The 21,017-nt window shown below is 46.6% G+C and overlaps 1 protein-coding gene across 6 annotated transcripts in view; it reads right to left on the reverse strand.

Moving 5' to 3' along the window:
- MCF2L2 (MCF.2 cell line derived transforming sequence-like 2) overlaps positions 1-21,017 on the reverse strand; it is a 316,634-nt gene that overhangs the window by 250,157 nt on the left and 45,460 nt on the right. For 5 of the 6 annotated variants that reach the window (XM_075938056.1, XM_075938058.1, XM_075938055.1 and 2 more), the window contains exon 2: positions 22-105. In XM_075938056.1, coding sequence (XP_075794171.1) covers positions 22-105 — 84 coding nt within the window. Of the gene's footprint in view, positions 1-21; positions 106-16,032; positions 16,433-21,017 lie in introns of those variants that run through there. The other variant, XM_075938057.1, reaches the window with a different exon arrangement.

A 21,017-nucleotide genomic window follows, 5' to 3' on the forward strand; every position in this document is an offset into this window, starting at 1 on the left:
ACGTTTAAATTCCGTCCTTACCTGACAGGATGGCAAACTGCCTGTGGAGCTGCTCAATTATATCCACTGCAACCAGCGGCCTTATCTCCTGCTGCATGATTTCATCTGTGCAAGTGAAGAGAAAAAAAAAAGAAAGAAACCCTCACTGAGTTAACAAGACCCTTCACTAGAGCTCCATTAGAACCCAGCGAGACAAAGGAGATACTCAGTGCTGAAGAGTCTGGCATGGTCATTGGCTCAGATGTTATCATATGACTCTTTGCAGTAGAGAAGCCTTGCAGAAAGTCCCATCTCCATCCCCACTACTTTCTCTATTGTCCTGTGTTTGCAGAGAGGGCTTTTCATCAAGTGACTCCGATAGATTTAGCAGCGCTTGTCACATGCTTGCTCAAGACCATAGGCCTCTCTTTGCAACTTCATGTTCCATATTAAGCCACTGCATCTGGGCCCCCAGATAAAGCAGCTTTTCAGTCCTTTGAAACAGTGATGGCTATTTTAGATACAGTACCATGTTCCTGCCCCCCCCCCCCCCCCTTTCTCTTTGCTCTCCACAGAAGGGCTTTCTGAGTAACGGACCAGCCCTCTTTCCTCCCCCCTCCAGTTTCCTTTGCTGATGCTTTTTTTTTTTTTTTTTTTGGCAACAAGAAAATGCATCACAAAAAGGAGGAAACTAGGGGCTTTTCTCTCATCAAAACGAAGTCTGCTTTTTGGAAGTACAGATTGAAAAGCAGCTAAAGATAGCCACAGGAGGGAGAACAAACAGCTGATTCTAACTGGATGCATTTAGTGGCCAGGAACCAATAGCATAAGCTGAACTACAGGCTGAACCTCTCTAGTCTGGTACCCTGGAGACCTGACCGGTGCCGAACCAGAGAATTTGCTGGACGACAGGAGATCAATCTTATCTAGCAGCATTACCAACACTCCCACTTCTTACTGGGGTCTTAGAAGACACATAGGAGTAAATTAGAGCTAAATAACAGCACAGAACACTGAGAGGCTGCAAACAAACTTTATGGGACCACAGGAAACTTGACCACACCCATGAGAAGTGGACATCCAGCTCACTAACATCATGCTGGACCTCAGATGTTGCCGGGCCAAAGAATGCCAGACTAGAAAGAACCAACCTGTAGTTAGATTCTTTCCTCTCCAGAAAGAGGGGCCTTACTGACTTCCCCCTCCCCCCCACCCCGCTAAATCTGAAATGGTTTATTTACAGGGGGCCAGATCAAAAGTTTCCTGACATTTGCCAGGCAAGTTCCATAGTACTAGGTATAGTAGGAGGCAGTCCCTGCAGAATTTACAATATAACTGGACAGGACAAAGGAAGAAAGCACCATATTCCCATTTTACATACGGGGAACTGAGGCCCAGAGAGACCAAGCATCTTGATCAAATTCACGTAGGGCCTGTATGGCAGAGCTCTGAGTTAAATCCATTTCTCCAGAGTCGCACTCCACTGCCTTAACCCCAAATCCATCTTTCCTCTCAAAACACAGGCATTAGAACACCAGAACTTCAAGTGCCTCCTACCATGTGGGGTTAACTTGCCAATATGCTGATCATGACCCATCTCAGCAGCATTCCATAAATGCTGGGATTATGGGGCTAGTCTTTAAACTGAGCTACACCAACCGGTAAAACATCCTGCCTCCCCTCATACTCTGAAAATGTGTCACTGGCTTGGTTTCAGCAGATCAGTTAGGGCAGGTGTTCTCAAACTTTTTGATACCGTGATCCCCTAAAATGCTAATTGAATTTGTGTGAGCCCTCCCCCCCCCCACACCAAAGTTGTTAAGCAGAAAAAAAAAAAAAAAGCCCCACCACTCACGCTTGTCACTGTGCTGCAGGGAAGCTGCCGGCGCCGCGCTCCGCAGCTGTGGGAGGGGAGCGTACTTCCGGAATTCCCGGAAGTGGTGCCAAGGATCCCAGGGAAGCCAGCAGCTGCGACCCCTCTGTAAATTCGGCGCGACCCCCCACACTTTGAGAAACGCTGACTTAGCGTATGTCTACACTACAGTGTTATTTCGAAATATCTTATTTTGAAATAAACGCGTCTACACACAAAATGCATTTCAAAATAGCTTTTTGCTATTTCCAAATAGCGCATCCACACTGATTGGGCACTGAATCGCATTTAAGACCAGCCAGAACTGGTTCCTGCAGGGCATCAGGTCAGAAGTTACCTTGTGGACAGGGTGGCTAGCAGGTCACCCTGGGAAGGGCTGGAGGTCCCCTATTTCGAAATAAGCTTCTACACAGTGCTTATTTTGAAATAGCAATTTCGAAATTGGCGCTGTTCCTCATGGAATGAGGTTTACCAATTTCGAAATAAGCCCTCTGCTATTTCGAATTAATTTAGAAATAGCAGTTGGCTTGTGTAGACTCCAGGAAAGTTATTTTGAAATAACTTTGCTGTGTAGAAATACCCTTAGATCCCAGTGAATCCTGTCAAAGCTCTAAGACAGGATAACTAGAGGGCGCTAGGGTCATTACTAATGTTCCCTCTAATCTTTTCCATCCATGTGTGGATTTTTTCCATCCATGTGCGGGATAAATTTTTATGCGCACCGAGGAATGTGTGAATGTGCACCATCAGCAGAAACAAAACCCCGGCTGGGGGACTCTGCTAATCAGCCGGACAGCATCTGAATCTCTTCTGAGCAGCCGCACAAGCACCCAGCTTACAGGGAACACCTGTCGTGTGTCGGCTGGTGGGCTGCAAGGACCCGCTGACTTCAAAAGATGCAGGATGGGCTCCTCCTGCCGTGCAACGCCTCCCCTGGCATTAACCTGTCGTGCTTATGTAACAGGGCACGTGAGCCTGCAAGAGCTCCGCAGGCACCTCCCATCAAACACACGTTTCATAAGCGGTGCTTGGCACTGCTATCCGTGGGCACAACTCAGGGCAGCCAACTGGCGTCCTGCTCATTGATGCTGAGGTTTATTTTGGCCCCGTTAGTCCAAATCGCCATGGGAGGAGCTCAGCTTTATTAAATACTTCCCTTCCGACGTAGCAGCCTCGCCAGCTGTTTAGACAATTTCATTACAGCTCACCGGCACTGCCAGCTGGCTTTCCAGTTAGCCCTCATGAACAGGGCCCATCCGAATGCCCATGGCACAGGGGAGAGGGAGCAGGCTGGGAGGGAGGAGAGGGTGCAGCACCACAGCTGAGAGCAGAAGAGTCCTTGTTCGCTCCCAGAAAACCTGCTCTGCCCTCCGAGAGCCCCGTAGCTTTGCAGCAGCGGCATGACCAGCCACAGCCTCGGTTTTACCTTCCCAGCCTGCATGTTGGGTTTAGTTTCTCTCACCACCAAAACAGTCAGCCCACCACCTGGCACAGAAACTGGATTTTCTTGTGTGTCTCATTCTAGACACAGAACTAGTCACTGTTACCACAAGGGCCTGATCCGACTCATCTTTTGGTCTCGTTTTTACTAGTTGGCCCCTCCCAGCTTGCACTGTGCTATGCAATTGAGACTCGCTCTGCAACAGCGTAGAAGTAGCCTCATATTCTTCAGTCTCTGCCCCAGAGACCCTTGTCACCCCCTGCTACCCACCGGTCAATTGCCCCAGACCCCGTTTTCCCCCTCAGAACATCTCTGTGGGGGAGCCAGGACTATCCTGCCTTAGCAATGAATGGTGATGTTTGCCTTGTCCAGAGTAAAGATTTCTGGCCTGTTTCAAGTCTGGTGAGCCAAAGCACGCAGGCAAGGCCAGAGAGTCAGGAACTATTTTGCATCACAACGCAGATTAAGCAGGGTACGCGAGACCACGTCAAGACCACAGAACAAGTGGCCTTGTACTGGTATTTGTTTCTGATAAGCAAAAAGTACAGACGCGGCCATGAAACTGTAACTGTGCACATAGCCGTAACATCCTGAGCACCAGGATGTACCCCAAATAAGGGCATTGGACCTCTTATGCATCCTACGCAATATGTAATCAATTGGTAAATATTATTAGCACGACCAAGTCTTGCTTTGCTATAAATTGGGTTTAGTAAGAACAATCGATGGGAGGGAATGGGCAGGATTAACCCACACGTTCTGCTCAAGGGAACTAGAAATGATCAGGCTCTTCACACCGGCAGCCCAGGGCATGGTGTTCCTATGCGTGGGAAAAGACGGAACCACAACCTCCTGCCTGGCACAGTAGGCAGCATACAGGTGATGTGTAAGTGAATTGGGCGTTATTATTGTCTATAGTAGATCTTTTAGTAATTGCTTTTGTGTTGCTTTGTGCTGTATTAATTGCTTTAGAACATGGGCTCCCAAACTGGGGGGCATGAAGAAATTCCAGGGGGAGTGCGAAGCAACCCAGCCTCCTTCCCCCCTCCTCCCCAATCAAGTTTTGCTGCCCTGTTCGGTTCCTTTTTCCCCTCCCCCCCCCCCCCCCTTTTCGCTCAACAAGCTTTGCTGCCATTTGGGGGGGCAGGGCATGAGGGTTTTTCAAAAATCATGATGCCAAAAAGTTTGGGAACCACTGCTTTAGAATGTATAGTATTTATGGTTTAAATTGTATAGTACTTGTTCTTAAGGCTTGTAACTGTATTAACTGCTTAAAGCTTGCAATAAATAAGAAAGTGGTTAAGTAGCCCTGAAGCGTACTGGTTTTCCTTCCCTTGGATCTAAAATACATTGAACCACACAACAATCTTGTGTCATCATAGGGTGCCACTAGATCAAAATTCTCCTCTCACACGGATGGCAGAGCTTTGCACACACTTCACACAGACGTAAGTACCTGGAGCAGAGGCGAGGCAGGGGAAACTGAGTCCCCCCCCCTTCAGAGATTGTTCTGGAATCCACCACCATATCTTGTCATGGAGCTGCCAAAGCAGGCCAGCTGCTCTGAACTTATTTGTTACTCTGATAGTACCTAAAGCCCCCAGCCATATGTACTAGGCATGATAGAAACCCGGAGAGGGAAAAGTTCCTTCCCTAATGAGCCCACGTCCTAAGTCTTTCATTCAGTAGGTTTCCCCTTCATGGTTTTTAGAGTGGAGAGGTCACGAAAGCAGCAAACACAGCATGGTTTTAGTTATTCACAAAACCAACAGCAGCCAGCCAGCCCTAAGCCAATCAGGGTCTAACTTCACAAAGTTTCCCTTTCCTTCTGACCCACCATAATAATGATCATAGATACATCATCACCACCAAAGCCCATTTTGGCATCTCCAAACTCTGTAAAAGAGAGACGTTCCAGAGTCCAGGCAGTCTTCTAGGAATGTCCCTGTTGCTGTTGATTTCGTATGGAAGGTGCTCAGCTCATCGATATGGTTGTGAAAACGAAAGGCAGGTTTGGGCTTCATCTGTGGCAGAGTTAATCAGAATGACTCACAACCCATGCGCCCTAGCCTGGCTTTGGTGGACAGATTACACGCATAATCCGGATTACCCTTGCATCTAGATACAACAGACTCTGCTACTATTGCTCCAGGGAGTTAGAGATGATAAAAACAAGCAACTTGCCTTCCTCATGTTGGCAAACATGAAATGCATTACTAATACTAACCAGCCTAGGGTGGAGTGGGTTTGGTTTCCTTTTATACAGTAGTTTAGAAGTTTGGGTTTTTTAAAATATTTTTCTCTAGTTTTAATGCTCTTTGGCATACCGATGGAATTTTGTGGGAAAGGATCAAATGAAGTCATAGAAAGGAGTCTTGCTAAGGACCGAGGTCTTCTCAAGGCCCCTGACTGGGTGAAATTTTTCTTTCCAGGGTTTGTTTAGTTTGGGAAAGAGAAGACTGAGAGGGGACATGGAAGCAGTTTTCTAGTACATAAAGGGTGTTACAAGGAGGGAGAAAAATTGTTCTCCTTGACCTCTGATGATAGGAGAAGAAGCAACGGGCTTATATTACAGCAAGGGAGGTGTCATGATCATAAGGGTTAGCCTGCGACAAGACAGCCACTTGCAGATCTGTTAAAGTGTGGTTAGGAAAGCAGAAACGTTCACCAACAGATTTGTGTGTGTTCCCTTTACGTATATCCGATTTATGTCCATTGATTCTTTCCCGCAGAGACCGTCCAGTTTGTCCAATATATATAGCAGTGGGGCACTGCTGGCATTTGATGGCATAGATCAAATTACTAGATGTGCAGTCAAATGACCCTTTGATTGTGTGGCTTATGTTGTTTGCTCCAATGATGAATTCGTCAGTGTAGATATGTGGGCAGAGTTGGCATCTTTTTTGGTTGCAGGGCTGGGTTCTTGAAGGCTTATGATGTGGTTGTGTGGCATGGTTATCAGAAAGAATGTGTTTCAGGTTAAGGGGTTGTCTGTAAGCAAGGATAAGTTTTTCTCCTCACACACCCCTTCCTTTTCCTTTTTTCCTTTCCCTCCCCCCTCTCCTATTATTTCGAGTTTTCATATCCCCTACTCATAACTCCGGTCATCTGAACAAGTGGGGCTGTGCCCATGAAAGCTCATGATCCCATCTACATGTTTTTGTTAGTCTATTAAGTGCTACCAGCCCATTTGTTGTTTTTTTTCTATAACTTGGCTACCCCCTGAAAAATAGCAACGTAGGTAGGAATTTCAAACTGGGACAAAGGAATTTGGGGTTTTTTCCTTCCTTTGTCTCTGGGTTAGTTCCTCTCCAGCTACTGAGAGAGACAGACAGGTCTCTCTCTCCAAGAAACCATTCTTCACAGTCTGTAAAGTAGGATAAAGTTTAGATAAATCTGTTAGGTTTTATTGTTTTATGGTTTGGGTGTGGGATGTGATGTCTGTGCATTTAAAAATGGGTTTTGCTCTCCTTTGTAACTAAGTCCCTAGCCCCTGGTAAATTTCTCCTCCGTGAGTATATTATTTTGTTACTTTTTCATCTAGTCATTATGCTTGCAACAGGCATATTGTGGTGATAATAAAAGTTCTTTCTCTTTCCTTTTTATTAACTTGGTATTGGTTAATGGTCGTGTCCTGGTTTGTACTTTAGGGGTGAGATTTCCCAAGTAATCTTTCCCCTGATCTTTGTATCAATACTTGGGTGGTGGCAGTGGAGATTTTATTCCCAAAATCTAGGTTGTTAAGATTTTGAGAGGAAGTTTTATACCAAGTCTGGTAGATAAGGTTTTGAGGGACTTTTGCTGGCCCCCACTTCTGCATTTATCGTGCCAGAGTGCGGAAGGAGCCATGACAGGAGGTTTAGGTTGGACATTAGAAAAAAATCCTAAATTGTCAGGGTGGTGAAACACTGGAATAAGTTGCCTAGCGAGATTGTGGAATCTCCATCAGTGGAGATACTGAAGAGCGGGTTGGACAGACACCTATCGGGACTGTCTAGAGTGTTCGGTCCTGCCGTGAGGGAAGGGGACCGGCTCTGATGACCTCTTGAAGTCCCTTCCAGTTCCAGTTCCAGTGTTCTGTGATTTGAACAAGTCTCTAATGAGCAGGTGTGAACATGGCTGGCAATTTGGCCAAATTGGGGCATCACTTTCACAAAGGTAGCAACATCCATATTCCTGAAGGAGTTAAGAGCAAAACATGAAAGTGCTCTGTCGCCGGACGGTTACAGCAACTCACATGGGAGGTGGGAGACCTGGGATTCCGTCCTCTTGCTTCAATGGCTTTGAAAATGATTTACTCACCATGGAACAGCTTAAAGCAGGACAGACTGGGAGACCCATGTCATCCCCCACTCATCAGAGAGGAGGCAGATCTTAGTTCAAATTCCTCCTCCCTCTCTCGGGTGAGGATGGACCAGAATCAAGCGTTTCCCTCATCTCAAGTGACTGCTAACTACTGGACTAAGCATTATAAGGGAGCTCTTTCTCTTCCTCCAAGTCACCACTGAGACACACTACCTATTTCTCTACATTTTTATGAATTGTGTGCGTGCCTCAGTTTCCCATGTGATTTGCATGGCTACCCAACAGTTGAGGGTGGGCGGAGGACTGGTTGCTCTCAGGGGAGGCTGGAAGACAGACAGCCTTGCAACGTTTATACCTGAGCCTGAAGGAGTCATTTGAAAAGGAGTGGCCAAAGCCAACCCCAGATCAGTGGAAAATCCAAAACAATGGCAAATCCAGCCAGTAAGCCATTGACACCTAACAACCAATGACTCAGAGGGAGATGGATTTCTCCACCTCTCAGCAGGGAAGCTGAGCAAGGACTCCAGCTAGAGAACAAAGCACTGGAGAGCTGGGAGGTGAGGAATAAGAATTGGCTGTTGGAGTTGAGAGTGGTTCTCACAAGGGAACTGACCCACATGGTCAGACAGAGAGACACAAGGTCTTTACACAGTTTGCTACAGCTTGGCTTGGCTTTAGCCCAACCAGAATGGACTTAGACTACGTTTTAACCTTCATTTCTCCTAACGACTTCCTAGGCTGTGTTCCAATTCACCGTCACATGTAGATGATGTAGTGGCACTTAGAACACGTTCAGAGACAGAAAGAGTTTGCTCGACAGCCTTTGCGGAGAGCCAGCTGACTTTTAGCTCATGCTGTAGTATAGAGGCTCATGCACGAAGCTCCAGAGATCCCAGGTTCAGTGCCGCCTGTTGGCATTACACAAATACTTGGCGTGGTGCTTTAATAACTGAATGGCGGGCTAGTCGCTACCTCGACGCAGTCTACCTCGACTGGAATCACTGAACAGAGTTCATGGCAAGATGCAGGAGGTGCTACTAGAACTGCAGATGTTCAGTCCAAGGAAGTCGTGAGGCCATGTCTACCCTAACGGGGTTCCTCCAAGAAACTGTTCCAAATATGGGGGCGTTGCACGATGCTGTGGATTCATGACAACCACCCCTACGTTTCCCTGGGAATCTATCCCTTTGGCCCTATCGGAACATAGAACATGTGGGTCCGATCCTCCTCTTATAGCAACATGAGAGCAGAGCTATTCCAGCAGAGTCCCTAGAGTGATACCGACGTAAGAATGGCATAAGTCACCGCCGAATCAGGCCCCATAAATTAATGCTGCACACTGGGGTCTTTTCTTCTTTGAAGAAATAAAGCAATTATAGTAGCCATCTGTCTGGCCTGGCTCCTCTTTCTGATCCTGGGGGGGAAGCAGCAGGAATAGAATCTCATCAGTTACGCCTTGTGATTCCTGGCTCCAAAACGGGAGCTTCAGGGGGTAGCTGAGTTAATCTGTACAGGATAAACTTAAAAAACAACAAATGGTCTGGTAGCACATTATAGATTCACAAAACATGTAGATGGTATCAGGCGTGGTTCTTGGTGTTGGGACTCTTTTTCCTTTTAATCAGGATGCTGCATTTCAGACTGGGGTACTTTCACCCCCTCTCTCCTGGCAGGTCTGGAACACAGTCTGCAAAAACCAGCTCCCAAGAGAGCTGCACCGTCCACAGCCGATTACAAACACGTCTTGTTCCCCTCGCTGAGCAAAACTGAATTAGTTTCTACGCTAATGACCATGAAGGGTTTCCAAAGGCGCGCCGGAGAGGCGAGCTGCCAGGGTGAAAGACGCAACTGTCTAGCAGACTGACACAGCAATTGCTTGTTTGAGTCATGATTGCTTAAGGAAAGGCAGTGAGGCAATCAGCCGTAACAGGACACTGGGGTTTCTTTGTTTTTCAGGGACTGGCTGCTACAACTGCCTTGCCTGCTGTGACTGTGCTGGAGAATGGCATCAGCCTGTCATTTCAAGCTGCTGATGTGGGGTTTGTGGGTTACAAATTTCCAGGGAAAAGTTCATCAGATCCCATCCTTATTGATGGTGGAATGATGCATCTGCTGTTTACATCATGTTCTATGGGGTGTGGCAGACAAGCTAGGGGTGAAAGAAAACCTGTCTCAAACTCATGAAGGAGGCCGTCCTAATTCCCACTTGGCTCGTCCGCGATGAGAGGAGAGATAGGTCCTCCGCTCTCAAACGGGCACAAATCTGACATCGGTGCCGGAATGTAAAATTCAGAGTGACAAGGTGAAAACAAAAAACAAAAAAGCCCCACGCAGGAATGTGCACAGGGTCAGCGATTTTACCAGAAATACAAGGACTGAAGATTAATGCTGGACTTAAAATAAATTGCAGTACAATTAAAATAGAGGCCATGACTTTCAAGGCTAGTGAGTGTGACCAGTTCCCAATTCACTTTGGTTAGGAGCTGCAGGTGTTGAGCCCCTGGGGCCAGAGGGTGGAGTGGGAAACCACCCCACTCTGCTTAGTTTGCAAAGAGAAAAGGAAATGAAAACATTTTTAAAATAAACCCTATCGGCTCAATACACAAACAAATGTTCCTTTGCCTTGTTTCAGAGAATTTAGCCATCTTAAACATCATGGCTGAGCTTTTCAAAGCCATCTAGGGAATTTTAAGCAGGTATCTTCCTTTTGATTTTTATAGAAGCTCTCTCTCAAACCCCCTCACTTTTGTAAATGTCAATCCATGTATTTTAAACAAACCACTTCCCCCACACGCCTACCACCCGGCAACTATAAAAGGCACCTTGGATTATGAAAACCAGAAAGATTTACTTTAGATCACTATTTGCGACAATTTCTTTTTTACTTTTTAAAACTCTCTCAATGAAAGTCAACAAGAGCAGTTCCACTTATTCTTCCAATGGAATCACTGAAGTCATTTTCTCTTACAGGCTCACCGTGCTGCAGTATTTGGGTTGCAAATGTTGCAAGGGAATATTTGCTGGCAAACAAGTAACTTCTATTAAGGTTGTTTTAAAAAATTAATTTCATGGGAGCATTGCAGGGTTTGGAGAGTGTAAAAACTTCTGTGTTCAAAAAAATTCTGAGCCCCTTTGAAATCTTGGTTTCATTCCCAGGACAGAATGGACTAATCTGGGAGGTTTAGGAGTAACAGTTCCCACGGCTGTAATGCTGCAGGAAAGCAGGTGTATTAGGCTAGGCAGATTAAAGACCTGGCACTCTTATTCAGGCTATGTCTCCACTTACTGGAGGATTGACGTTCTATCTTCTGGGGTTCCATTTAGTAGGTCTAGTAAAGACCCACTAAATCAAATGCTGAGGGAACCTCCACCAGCACCGGTACTCCTCCTCCTCCTGAGGAGTAAGGGAAGTTGATGGAAGCGTTTCTCCCACTGACCTTCCACTGTGAGGATGGCATTGAAACTTGTCTTAAGGTATATTGACTCCAGCTACCTTTTTTACGTGTTTGGAATTGCATACTCTAAGCCGACCTTTGGCTGTAGCATACACCTGGAGTTGGACGAAACTGCTATTGACTCAAATGATGCATTGCAGATGCACTTACAGTCCCTTGGGAAGCAGAGGCAGCCAGAGGACAGTGTAAAGGGGAGGTCCACTGTAGCACTCCCAAACATAGGAAGCAACTTCTGCAGTCTTGCAGGCGGCTTCTATATGTTTCCATTAAAACAAAAGGAAAAGGGTAAAAATCGTAAGAAGCTATTCTGAATTCAGAACAGTGTCCCAGAATGACCAGGGGGCAGGAGCTGACCTACTGTCCACACAAATCTTGCATCACACGGCAAATCCTCTCTGAAGTTTCTTCTCCCTGTAATGCTAACTCCAGACCAGCATCCATCATCCTGAGCAGCTACCACCACAGAGCTTTGCTTCAGTGCCTCATTGTGGGAGGACTTCCAAATGTTTCTTCCCAGTCTGAAGCGTTCAGTAGAGGTTGTTCAAGTTCCATTTGGTTCATTTCACCATGTGGTCTGCCTTCCTGGCTCCGGAGCCTCACATTGCTCATTTTTAGCTCCAAATGACAGGGAGGCAGTTGAAGATTAAAAGGAACCTATGTGGCGGTGATGTTTTTCCATGCTCAAAGATCAGCCATAGCCTTTCAATCAGAATGACTTAAGAGCCTGTCCCATCTAATGTGTTTTGCCAGGGACACACCTGACTCTGAAGTACTTAATAAAATGAGGTGATGCTCCTTTTTTTTTTTTTTTTTTTTTTTTGCTTAAGTTCCTTGTGCTTTATACTCTGGTCCACTCTGGTAACTGGAGGACCAAGAGATCCACATGCTCAACTCAACCCCAGAAAAGGAGGTAGGAAGGAACAAGAATGAAGTCTCCATAAAGAAAAGCACCAGGCCAGTCTCCTCTGTCACATGCTCCATCAGTTCTGCCTCACACAAGGGCAGCTGAGAATAGTTTTCCAGGAATTTAACGGTGTAGCATACAGCAAATAATAGCTGTTCCACGGCTCCCACAGATGTTAACTGTGTATTGGACCCAAAGACCATTGACCTATTGAAAGACTCCCTTTGATGTAAATAGGGTTTCCTTGACCTTGCCTTTCCTTGACCTATTAGTCAAAGTAGGCTGAAGAGAGAGTCTGAGGGGCCTTTTGTCCAGCTGATGGAATGTAGGATTTGTCTCCACTGTGTGGTGGATCCATGCTTCAGCAATCGATCCACTGGCTGTCAACTTAGCAGGTCTAGTAAAGACCCACTAATCAACCACCGATTGACTCCTGTCGACTCTGGTACTCCTATGTTATGCCTGGGGTCAGCTAAGAAGAGAGGATTGGGGAAGAAAAAAACTATTATCCTCAGAGTAATAAAGTCCTTACTTTCCGCACACAAGAGCTAACTGCCATGGAGGCTTGGTATCAAAAATTTCTTCAGATGTCCCCAAACACATTAGCTAGGTGGTAACTTATCCCAGCAAGCTGCCCCTGTGCATTTTCTCCTAGGTAGTTCATTTTAAATCAGGCCGTGTTTCCTCTACTACATAGGTGTTTGTTTTTCCACTGACATGGGACTGAGCCACAAACTTGGGATCTAGGATTCAGGGGTGTTTAGATCATGGCCTCATGCATGTGCTTAATGTAAGGGGACTGTTACCCCTTACTAAAACTCTGTGGGAGTTTTTTGGTTTACCAGCTTCAGAAGGGGAAGGGTTCATGAGACTGACAGACCCCAGAGACAATGGAAAGCAGTCAACACTCCAGCTCAGCCTGACTGACAGGTTGTAAGTGGGGATTGTTCTGGCTCTGTCTCTGAACAAACAAGCTGTGTGCAGAAGAGGTCCTGCAAAGACAGAGAGCTGAAAGAGGAGGACAAGAAGAAGTCCTGCAGCGACAGAACCAGACACAGACAGGCCAAGCAGTGCAGACCCTGTGTTGAGCAGCAGACTGGCAGTGCTCAGAAAGCCAAAAGGAACAGAGAAACAACACAAGGAGCTGGAACTGGCCAAGCAGCACAGCCTGCAGCTGGATGTGGTGAGCTACTGGGACCTGCAAAGTGTGGGGAAAGGCTCTGGACTGGGAGAGGGGTCTGGCCACTTAGAGACTGAGGCTGTGTGGTCACTGCCAGTGCAAGCGTGTCCAGCCTGCAGCCCCTTGCAGCACATCCAGGGCTTCTAAGGAAGAGACTGTGAACTGTCCTTACACTCTGCAGACTGCTGTGTTGATGTCCCTGTGCTACAGAGCAGGGCTGTGTGTTCTCATTTAACCATTCTCATTGTTTCTTATTCTATTCTCTTTAATCAGTTGATGTTTAATAAATTGTATTTGCTTTGAACCTTATGAAGTGATCACTGGGCCAAGAAGGCCTGCAGTGTAAAGAGAGCACCTCGGAGTGGGGACACCCTAACTCCTGCCCCTAGTGACTACAAGGTCAGGGATTAAGCCCCAGGAAACCTGGGCCCAGCCTTGTTGGGGTTTCAAGGGCTCTGCTACTCAGGAGAGTGGAGGGGGAGCCCTCAGGATCAGGGAGCCGTGGGGTAAAGGAAGTGGGAGCGGGGACTCAGATCCTTTCGCTGCTTCATTTCACCGGGGTGTATAGAAGCCAGGAAAGTTCCCCACAAGAGCGGGACCATTCCCCCGCTTACATTAAAATTAAAGCACAAATGTAGTTGTACTGAAGCCAAAAAAATTGTGCATGCACTTAAAGATCAGCATATACTGTACTTAAATACTTTGCTCATACAATTTCTAGAGATGTTGGGGATAGCCAGGAAGCATAGGCGCAGGAACTAAGAGTTTGGGGCAGCACTTAAGTCCAGCCTAGTGCCTGGATTCTAGCTGCTGGCCCCATGTAATGGGGGCTCTGTTGCTGGCCCCAGGCACCGGGTTCCCAGCTTCCACCATGAATGCCAGGGGCTCTGCTATCAGCCCCACGCCCAGGGTTCCAGCTGGAGCCCCACACCCAGGGTCCCAGGTGCTGGCCCCATGTGCCGGAGGCTTCACTGCCACCTCGCACATCAGGGGCTCTTCTGCCAGACCCACCTGCTGGGGTCCCAGGTTGAGCCCTGTATGCTGGGGGCCTGGTGCTGGCCTCAGCTGGGGGTGGGGGTGGACAAGGGTAAGGGAGTGCAACACCCCCACTTTTAAAAAAATGTTCCCATACCACTGCCAGGAAATTCAGAATCTGGTATGAGAGTCAGACCCAAGTCTGTCCAGAAAAGGGGGGGGGGGGGGGGGGGAGAGAAGAGGCAGATCCAGAGTTCTTGTTCAGGGCTCCTTTTTTAACGTTAACAGATCAGTGACATATTTATTCTTGGGTCATATGTCAACATAAAGGAGGCAACCAGACTGGAAAGGGTGGCTGACCGACACGGACTTTGGCAAAGCAGATCCTTACTGCTGCTACGCACACAGTGCGACTGCTAGTGCATGCTTTGTTTTAATGCAGCATGCCAGCTGCAAGAGAGCTTTGGCACAGACCTCTCTTTAGTGGGAAGGAAACGCTTGGGTCATTTTTTCCAGTCTAACCATCTCTAGTGAAATGAGCTGTCGATGTCTGACTAAGGGAGAACAATTTGAAAGCCCTCAGTAAATCAAATTCCTCCTCCTCCCCCCCACAGGGCTTCTGGAAAGAAAGTGAAAATAAATCAGATTCCTTTTTTTGCCAGAAAGAGTTCGCATCTTTAGGATTTGCAAAAATATTTAGCTTCTGAATTTGAGCTAGGTGGCCAGAAAAACTTAAATATGCAGCTGATGTCTTAAAGGAGTTCTATGACCAGGCTTAATTCAGAAAAGGCTTGCTATAGCTGTATGCAGATGATGATTGCAGATTATTAAGGTAATAATTAATTCTGGAGGGTCTGTGTATGTATTCACCGTTCAGGTTTTAGGTTCTTTCAAAAACTCTTTGCTTTCTGATGCAGATCTGCGTAATCATTAACAATAGCAGTGTAATAAAATCATACAGGGCTGTAAGTGTAAAAGAATGCAGGAAACGAACATTATGCTTATTGTGAACATTTTTCTATTATGAAGTGCCAAAAAAAACCCCAACAACCCCAAACGACTCACCCACAACATTTCAATGTCTTTTGGCAAAATAAAATAGGAGTTTGTTTGAAATGGAGAATACAGTCAGTTTCAGAAAGCTCGAAGAAAAAAATGCCATCTAGCTAGTAGAAACTCCCCTAATTACAAAGACATTCGAGACCAGAGTCTAATCTCAGTTACAACTTCAATGGATTTACTCCAGATTTAAAGCAATCAGCAATATAACCAACATCAGAATTTGATCCCTAGACAACAAACATTTCGGAATGGTTTTTAATTTAGGCTTTCCCCCAGAGCTAGGGTTTATTTTACCTTCTCGCCTAAAGTCCTAGCTTCACAACACTGAGGAAACACTTTAAAAACTCCCTGCTCTGTTAACAGGATGGAACAAGAGGAAGCTTCATCTTTCACCACCCGCTTATTTAAAGTCCATTGTGAGTGACAAATAGTATCCGGCAGACTCCAAATCTAGCAATCAAAGCATAATGCCTAGTACATTTGCTATATTACTTTGGCACACGGCGAAGTCATTCGAGAGAAACAGACCGGACGGTGGGAGTCATTACACATCACTCCCCAGCCTGGCCAGCAGATTGTTTTGCAGATGGAGTGACCTCTTTCGGCATCCTACCCGCCGGATTAGTTCTTTATCTCCTCACAAAAGCATCATCGTTTTATAACCAATTCTTTTTTTACGATCGCTGCCCAAGGCGACCCTCCAGCTGGCGAGCAGCGGAAATGTTCAGCTGCTGCCTCCGGAGCCGGCTCCAAAGTATTTCCTTGTTTCGGCTGTTATAGGACCCCGTCGCCTGTAGCACCTTTCCTGTGCACCTCAGAAGCACAATAGCAAAAAAAGTAGGATTACACAAAGCCAACCTGTCTTCCTGAAGAGATCCAGGGGCCTTTCTTGGGATCTTCTTCTCCAAACTGCCATCCCCATCTCGCTTCTGAAGTCTGTTTACAAGGCTGAAAAAGGGATGCCTCCCCCTCTGCACATCTCGCACACAAAACCATGTGCCTGCCTCATCTCACAAGCTGTCTGGCTGCTCCTTTGGAGTCTCTCTGTAGTAATGAGTTCGCATCAGGCGGGGGAAGAGAATCAGATTTGGTGCAGGGCAGATCTGTCCTAGATTGTGATGGGGCTGCTGGCTGTTTGGTGCGTACTCAGACAAAGAGATCAGATACAGTGCTTCATAGCGCAGTGACACAAGCCACCAGGGGCTTGACCGACGCAATACCCAATCGATAACTTTCTGAGAGGTACAGCTGGGCTTATTCCCCTCTGACTCTTAGTTAGGCATTTGGATGTTTAGAGAGACACTAGAGCGATAAGCAGTATGAATACCTACACCGAACAAACAGAGTTTTTGCTCAATGGATTTAGTGTAAGCAGAGCCCTGCGCAGGTACAAAAATGATCCAGGGGTGCAGATACCCACTGATATAAAGCAGATAGCTGCAGATTTGCAGGGTTCTGGAGACCATACTGGTAGCCACATTCGCAAAAACGAGCCGCAGATACTTGCATCCACAGAGACCTGCGGATTTAAAAGGGATAGCTGCAGATTTGCAAGAGTTCTAGATACAAAATTTGTATCTGCAAAAATAAGATACAGATATCGACGTCCATAGCCATAGATATCTGCAAATATAAAGCAGATATCTGCAAATATAAAGCAGATATCTAAGCAGAAGTAATTTGATGGGGTATCATTAAAAAAAATAGAATTTCCTAAAATTCCCCCCAAATCTTATGGACTACAGCAGTGCCACCATAGGGTGTGGGTTTGCAGCTACAACGCAGTACCCTTACTGAGGTGTTAGCTATATTACTATAATATATTACTATTAATATATTACTATAATACTGCACTTAAAAATAAAGGACATCTCTCCACTATAAAATTAAATTGACCTAACTTACATTGGCATATGGCCACCACAATAATTATGTCACTTACTGGGGGAGGGATAGCTCAGTGGTTTGAGCATTAGCCTGCTAAACCCAGGGTTATGAGCTCAATCCTTGAGGAGGCCATTTGGGGGCAAATCTGTCAGGGATGGTACTTGGCCTTGCCATGAGCACAGGGGACTGGACTAGATGACCTCTCAAGATCCCTTCCAGCTCTATGAGATGGTGTATCTCTCTCTCTCTCTATATATATACACACACACACTTGTGCGTGTCTGCATTTTGATCCTTGCGTCAGGCCAGTGCATCCTCACCAAGAGCACTTGCACCGATCCAGCCATCCACGTGCGGCATTGTGGACTGGCTTCTGAAAGGCAGCAACAGTTGATATAAGCAATGCAGCCTCTTTGCTGACGTTGCATCGACCTGGCTATGTCGATATTGGCTCTAGGGGCCTTTCACGGAGGTGCAGATAAGTTGGCATAATGAGCGATGTAGGTCAGTGTAGATGTTTACTGAGTTAGGTGGCTGCCAGCTGCCATATGTGGACACAACTCTGGGGTGTAGACCAGGGCTAAACGTCTCCGCACGTCAGTTGCATTAACGTCTCCGAGCCTGCACACATTGAACCCCCTGCATACGTTCACTTGTAAGCACAATTTTTCACATGCTTAAGCACAGGCATGATCAGGGCCAACATATTGATCTTGATTGACTGAACGACCAAGTCATCGCTTTAGTAGCTGTTTCATTGACAAGGTTAAAGTGTCTGCAGCCAAGTCTATGTCCCCAGCGTGCAGTTCCAGTGGTTAGGTTGATCTATGTGAAATACCCACATAGAGGGTAAGTCTAAGGCCTAGTCTGCACTACACATCGGTGTAGCCATGCCATAGCCTAGTCAGGAGGGGGCATGGGGGTGGGTCCCAACTTCAGGTGAGGGGGCAACAATGAGGGTAGAGGTAGCAGTGATGGAATTACCTCTCCCCGCCCCCCGCCAGCCTCCCCCACCCCTAGCTAGCCTGGCAGGTGTGGGGGGGAGGAAAAGAGAAAGATGCTCTGGCCAGGGGCCTCTGTAAACACGAGGGGTCCCATAAAAATGCGCACTCCCACCCCACCTGCTCCACCCTCTTACCCGGTTCTTGCCCCGCTCCACCTGCCTGGGGGCAAGCCCGTAATCCTGCTCTCTGGCTGGACTGCCAGAGCAGGTGGAGCGGGGCAAGTGCCAGGGCGGAGGAAGGGGTGGACCGAGATGCTAAATGGGTGACCGGGCCCACCCGGGGCTACACCCCTGCTACACACTTAATTGAAGTAAGGCAGCTTGTGTCAATCAAATTATGTCACTGTACCCAGTACAGCTTTGTCCTGCCGCTGGAAGTGCTCTGCTCCACCGATTTAACTTCACTTCTGCAAGAGCCCCCCCCCCCCCCCCCAAACTGCCCGTCTTTAGCCAGTGCACACAGTCCTGGGGGGGGGGGGGGAGACACACCACCAGCAGGAGGGTAATATGGACACCAGCCATTGCAGTCATTACTGGAAGGGGTCTGAAGAACACACGTCCACTTTCAGAGCTGGAGTGTAAACATGCCCAAAGTATTAGGGGAAAATCCGAGGAAGTCTAATTGTGGCCCACTGCCCTCTAGTGGACAGAATATGTCATTTCTGCTGACATGCTTTCCTCTCCTCCACTAGTAGGAGTTACTCACTCTATGGAGCACTGAAGTTACAAATTCTATGCCAGATGCCACCTATATCTTGTTGGCTGACAAATGCATCAGATCACTGCACACTCGAGCATTTTTCCCTTCTCCCCCCTCCCCGCATAGCCCAGCCTGTAATGACAGGCATGGGGAGGAAGGGACACGTCAGGCCAAAGTGTCAGAGAATTAACCCCTAAATTTCAAGTGAATTTAGTGGCTCATCTTTCAAGATGACTCCCATAAACTGAAATGGCTTTGGATTTTGTAGACCATTAAATCTCTCAAAAAGGAACAGGAAACTGCAGTGATACAAGCCAGCAAGCAATTCCTGTTACTCCAAAAAATACTTGGAGTTGCCTTCAGATTTCATTGGACAGATTTGTATATTTCAGTGGACGTTCACTCTTTGCATAATTTAATGAGGACCACTTCACCCTGCCTCTCTTTCATGCCTTATCTGGATCTTCTGGGGCCAGGTTCTCAGCACACGTAAAGCCTCAGAGTTCAGTCAACTTCAAAGAGAGCCACAGTAATTTACATTATCTGAGCATCCTCTAGCTCAGTGTATGCAATGAAAACATCACTGGTTCTTTCCTGGTTAGTCTCATAGATAAAAGATACACATTACCAAAAAAACCCAGAACTTTTTTGTCAATGTAAAGCAGTCCAGCTCCATGGACTTCAATGACTGACACCATCTGAGAATTGGGCCCTGCCATAAAAACTCTCTAGTTTGATTGAGCATGCGTCAGTGGCATGACCACACACACAGTAGATGTGATAAATAAGGGAACAGTAGCTACACTGTAAACATTATGGCTACAAGCAGCAGTTTCAATCCGGGCATTTAAACTAATTATTGTCCGTTTGTTCAGAACAGAATCAGTTGCTTTATAACCCAGTTCTGCAATAGTATCATTCTGTGCATCAACAGTGTAGTGTAGCAATGGTGCTTAATGTGTTACCCGTGCCGCACACGGAGACCCTGTTTTCTTATGTGCCTCTTCACCTTTGTGGTGGTTTTTCCTCCCACCATCTAAACGAAGCCCCTCACTGTGAAGCCATTACTGGAAATTTCCCTCCCATACAGGGGCAGCATTACCTTACCCTGCATGACCCCCGTAGACCTGAGAGGGGTTGATGCCACAGATTAGCCTGCCTGACCCTTGCTACCTCTGATCCAGTGCATACCTGTGGACGGACTTGCATGGGTTTGAGGGGGAAAGAGGCCACAGAATGAGCCCTATGAAGCACCCTCCCCATCCTTCCCCTGAATATAAGTCCTCTTAATCTGGGTCGCTACCACTTCTGGCGTTGGGGGGGGGGGGATGACAGAACCCTTCAAAATTAAGAGCATAAATGGCCTTCTGGGGAGCAGAGCCTCAGGCCCATGTACCCCTGTGCCTCAGAGACCAATACAAGCCAAAGCAAAGGTGCAGCGTTCCAGCAGGAGAGCGGGAAGTGTCCAAAACAGTGACTCAATGCTTCTGATAAATGAGTGGAGCTCAGCAGCCTCCATTATAACCAAATAAGCAGAAATACTCTTTTGAATAGGAATGAGAGGTCACTTCTGCAAGAGATTTCTTGCCTAAAACCCTTTGTCAACATCTCTTTGCTGTCAGATGGCTGTTTCGCTTGCCCTTGAAAAATCCAGGTATGAAAAGAATCAAAAAGGTCACGCAACTGACAGCACATAAGGGCAGTCTAAATGCAACGTCATTTACTTATGGTAATGCCTACTCTGCATTAATCGCAGAGGGGCAGCCGTGTTAGTATGTAATTTTAAAAACAAGTAGTCCTGTGTCATCTTAAAGACTGACTATATATATAATATTGTGAGCTTTCATGGGCAAAGCTCACTTCTTCAGATGAGCTGGAAGCTGGAGTCAAGCCATACCTCCACTGTTCTCACTGTAATTCTCTAATCCTTTTCAACTAGATATATTTGGTGAGCTGCTGGATTTCAAACCACAGGTGGCTGCATTTCAGATAGGTTCACACCAGGCTTTGGGACCTTAGCACTTTCCAGATTATTTATTATGTTCATTTCCCCTGCCCTGGGGTCTGACGGGAAACAAATGGGATCTGCTGTCTTACTGCAGGCTTTTAAATTAAAAATGTTGAATACACACAAATCAAGAAAAAGAAGTTGTAATTAAAAAAAAGCAGGAAACTAGAAAGACTCCCTAACTTAATGCTCTGTGGCTTTGAAATCTGCAGCTGTGAGAGCAGAATGTTTTTAATCTGCAGTTA

This window comes from Pelodiscus sinensis, chromosome 10, assembly GCF_049634645.1.
Source record: "Pelodiscus sinensis isolate JC-2024 chromosome 10, ASM4963464v1, whole genome shotgun sequence".
Lineage (NCBI taxonomy): Eukaryota > Metazoa > Chordata > Testudines > Trionychidae > Pelodiscus > Pelodiscus sinensis.